The sequence below is a fragment of the Myotis davidii genome, unplaced genomic scaffold (genome assembly GCF_000327345.1).
Source record: "Myotis davidii unplaced genomic scaffold, ASM32734v1 scaffold1983, whole genome shotgun sequence".
NCBI classification, from domain to species: Eukaryota; Metazoa; Chordata; class Mammalia; order Chiroptera; family Vespertilionidae; genus Myotis; species Myotis davidii.
In genome coordinates this window covers 99,173-102,407 of record NW_006293962.1, presented here as the reverse complement: position 1 = coordinate 102,407, position 3,235 = coordinate 99,173, and the positions used below count along the sequence as shown (strand labels likewise).

The 3,235-nt window shown below is 54.5% G+C and overlaps 1 protein-coding gene across 4 annotated transcripts in view; it reads right to left on the bottom strand.

Moving 5' to 3' along the window:
• Positions 1 to 3,235, bottom strand: part of NLGN3 (neuroligin 3) — a 36,567-nt gene that overhangs the window by 22,043 nt on the left and 11,289 nt on the right. For 3 of the 4 annotated variants that reach the window (XM_015566683.1, XM_006767937.2, XM_006767938.2), the window contains exon 2: positions 1,163 to 1,818. In XM_015566683.1, the coding sequence (XP_015422169.1) occupies positions 1,163 to 1,619 (457 nt within the window). In that variant the 5' untranslated portion in view covers positions 1,620 to 1,818. Of the gene's footprint in view, positions 1 to 483; positions 544 to 1,162; positions 1,819 to 3,235 lie in introns of all 4 variants that reach the window. The other variant, XM_006767936.2, reaches the window with a different exon arrangement.

Below are 3,235 nucleotides of genomic sequence, written 5' to 3'. Positions count from 1 at the left end.
AAATATCAAAAAAAATTCTATATGTGACGCGGCACCAGAGTTAAGTTAGGGTTTTTCAAAATGCTGACATGCAAAGCTCAAAAGGTTCGCCATCACTGGTCTAAACTATCAATCCAGGAACAAACTTGGAGGGGTGAGCCTGTGGCTCCCTAACCAGGAAAAGGTCTCTGGTTCCACCTTGACTGCCTTGAGTTCTCCTGAGGTGGCTAGAGAGAACCACTGGCTCTGTCTTAAGAGTGGAATTGAGGTCTGAGAAGATCAGAAGAAACGTGGTTGCTGCTTTTGCTCTGAATCTGCCTTAGGCCACCAAATCCTCCTTGAAAAGGCGGCCAGGGCCCTTGGATGGAGCTATGCCTGCTCACCACCTGCCCCCTGAGCCTGGGCCACTTGAAGGAAGGCAGGGTCCTCAGGGGCAAGTGCAGGTGGGCAGGCAGCCCTCCCTCTCTCTTTCTCTCTCTCCCTCCCCGCGGGCTCGCTACCTACCTCCTTTCCTACAAATTTTCTTGTTGGGCTTTCGGGCGCATTCCTTGGAAATCCGCTTTACTGTAAAATGAATAAAAAACTAAAAAATAACAGGAGGCCTCTGCCAAGGGGCATGCACCCTCCACCCCCAGACCCCAAGAGCTGCTCTCGGGTGGCACATGGCAGAGAGCCTCTCCCACCACCTCCTTGTTTCTGTCACTTACCTTAGTGTGACCCCCGCGGGAGGAGGCACCAGCTAGTGAAAGAGGAGGCACCTAAGTAGTGCCCACCAGGCTTGCCCCGATCCCCCCTCACACCTAGCTCCTTTGGCTACACACAACTTCCACCTTCCAAAGCAGGTGGAATGGCAACAGGAGGCCTGGTGGGGCCAGCATCCTCCCGCGGGCAGCTGCTGGCAGTGACCCATACTTCCCCAGGGAACCCCCATCCAGCACTCTGACCCTAGACTTGTCAAAGCTCTCAGGCCTGGCCAGGCCCCTCCTGGTAACAGTGTCACTCACACAGGGGAGCTCAGACAATGCTGGGAGAGCAAAGAACAGGGAGGAGGAAGGGGGACGCCAAGCAGAGTGATGGTTAGACAGACAGAGGCATGCTGCAGGGCACACAACCACATGCAAGCCACAAACACAACAGGGCAGGAGAAGGCAGGGAGGGCACAGTGCCTGGCCACAGCACTCACCATCCTCCGTGGGCACATAGACATTCAGGTAGAGGCAGTCTTCATTGGGCTCTTGGATGTAAGTGGCGACGATATCCAAGTTGGCAGTGAACCAGACAGGCAGCATGACTTCGGGCACAGCTGTGTGGATGTTCTGGGGGCACACTGGGGGAAAGTGTGTGGCGTTCCGGATGCCCGACCAGGATGGGGGTGGTTCAGGGGGCAGGAAGCGTTTCTCGCCGATCGGAGGAGCTGCATAGGGCACCCCCAGGTATTGGTCCACAGGCCCCAGGATCTCACTGGGCAATGGTACCCGGGCACCCCTTAGCTTTCCAAAGTGAGTATTGACTGTGGGCGCTGGGGCCTGTGTACTGGCCCTTAGCACCAAGCCGAGGAACCACAGGGTGAGGCACAGGCTCCGGCCAACTGTGGGCTTGGGGCTCAGGGGCAGCCAGGGCAGGCCAAGCCACAGCCACATGTTCCGGGCAGGGGGACTGTCAGGAAAGGCAGATTCCAGGGTCACAGCATCAGCCCAATAGGCAGCCCCTTCATGGCCACACTGACTGGAACCTCAAAACTGAGCTCTTGAGGGACACCTACAGGTGCTGGCCACGTAGAGAGCAGGTCATCCAAGCACCACAGCTTCAGAAAGAAGACTCCCTCAGGGCCAGACAGGCCTGTGGAAAGAGGGAAGTATTCGTCATCCAAGACAGTGGGGAGGGTTATGGAGTGGGTTTTGGGGGTGCTGCTGGGCTTGGGCTATTCTCCTAGTTAGGAGAGGTTTCACATGCCCAAAAGTCGAGAGACCCATAGATGATCTCCACTGCCAATCGGAACCATTCTATGTGCCTGGCCATGGTTGGAAAACCCAAGGGGATTGACAGAATGACAGCAGTTGCCACTACAAATTACCAATCCCCAACTTGAGCTCCTCAGCCAATGGAGCTCCCGAGGACCAGCTGGAGCCAGAGTAGCATGTGGTAGAAGAGGTGAGAACTGGAAATAGAGCTAGGTTCCCGGGCATGCTGCAGGAACACTGCGCCCTCTAGCCCCGGGACTGGAAAGCCCACACAAGGACCTCTGCTTCAGGGGACAGGATTGTGAACCTCACTCTGAGACTCTATGGCATAAGAAAGGAAAGCAGCAGTCAAAGGGTCCCACAGAGATACCCTTCATGCTCAGGCGGGGCAGGGGCAGGGGCAGGGGCAGGGGCAAGGAGAGGGGCAGGACAGCCATTTCCCAAAGTCCCCAGAACCTCCTGTGCCCTTCTGTACATTTCTCCTCAGCCCTAACTGCTCCCAAATCCTTAAGCCTTGGTCATCTCTGTCAGCTAGCTCTGAGTCACATGGAACGCCAGAACTGAGGCAGAAACCCTTCTGCCTAGCACCCTAGGCATTGTTGATGCTCATCCAGTGGAAAATAAACAGTGGAGTGTGGGGAACACAGTCTCAGAGACTCACACTTTGAGACTCACAAAGTCTCAAAGAGGAAGTAAGAGATACCAAGCCAGACAATAAATACTACAATATTCACTCACAGAGACATACATTCCAAGCCCACAGAGATCCCCTCATATAGTGTCACATTCTGAGACAGAGAGTGTCACCCAGCCAGAGACTTACTAAAATATAGTCACACACACTTACTCAGGTAAATATCCAGACACATGCAGCATGATGGTGACACATAGGTGGAGACAGAAACAGGAATAGCAACACAATTGACACAGGCCTTCTGACACACAGGTACAGTCAACACATATCCACAGGTACACACAGACACTCGTGCATGGACACACACACACACACACACACACACACAATATTTCCTCCCTCCCCCCCCATTTCTCCCAATTTCCAAGATTGCAGGCCTTCTCCTTTAAGACTTTAAGAACTGCCTGAAGGGGTGGGGGAGGGAGATTGGGAACAGAGAGAAGAAGAAGAAGAAGAAGAAGAAGGAGGGTGAAGGGAGGGCGGGCAAAGAGACTAAAGGGGTGGGGGCTCAGACGAAATGGGGAGCAAAATATGGGGGCTTAGATTCCAGCCACTGCCCCACTGCCCATAATGGCCCAGGGTTAGGGGAGGAGGGGCAGGA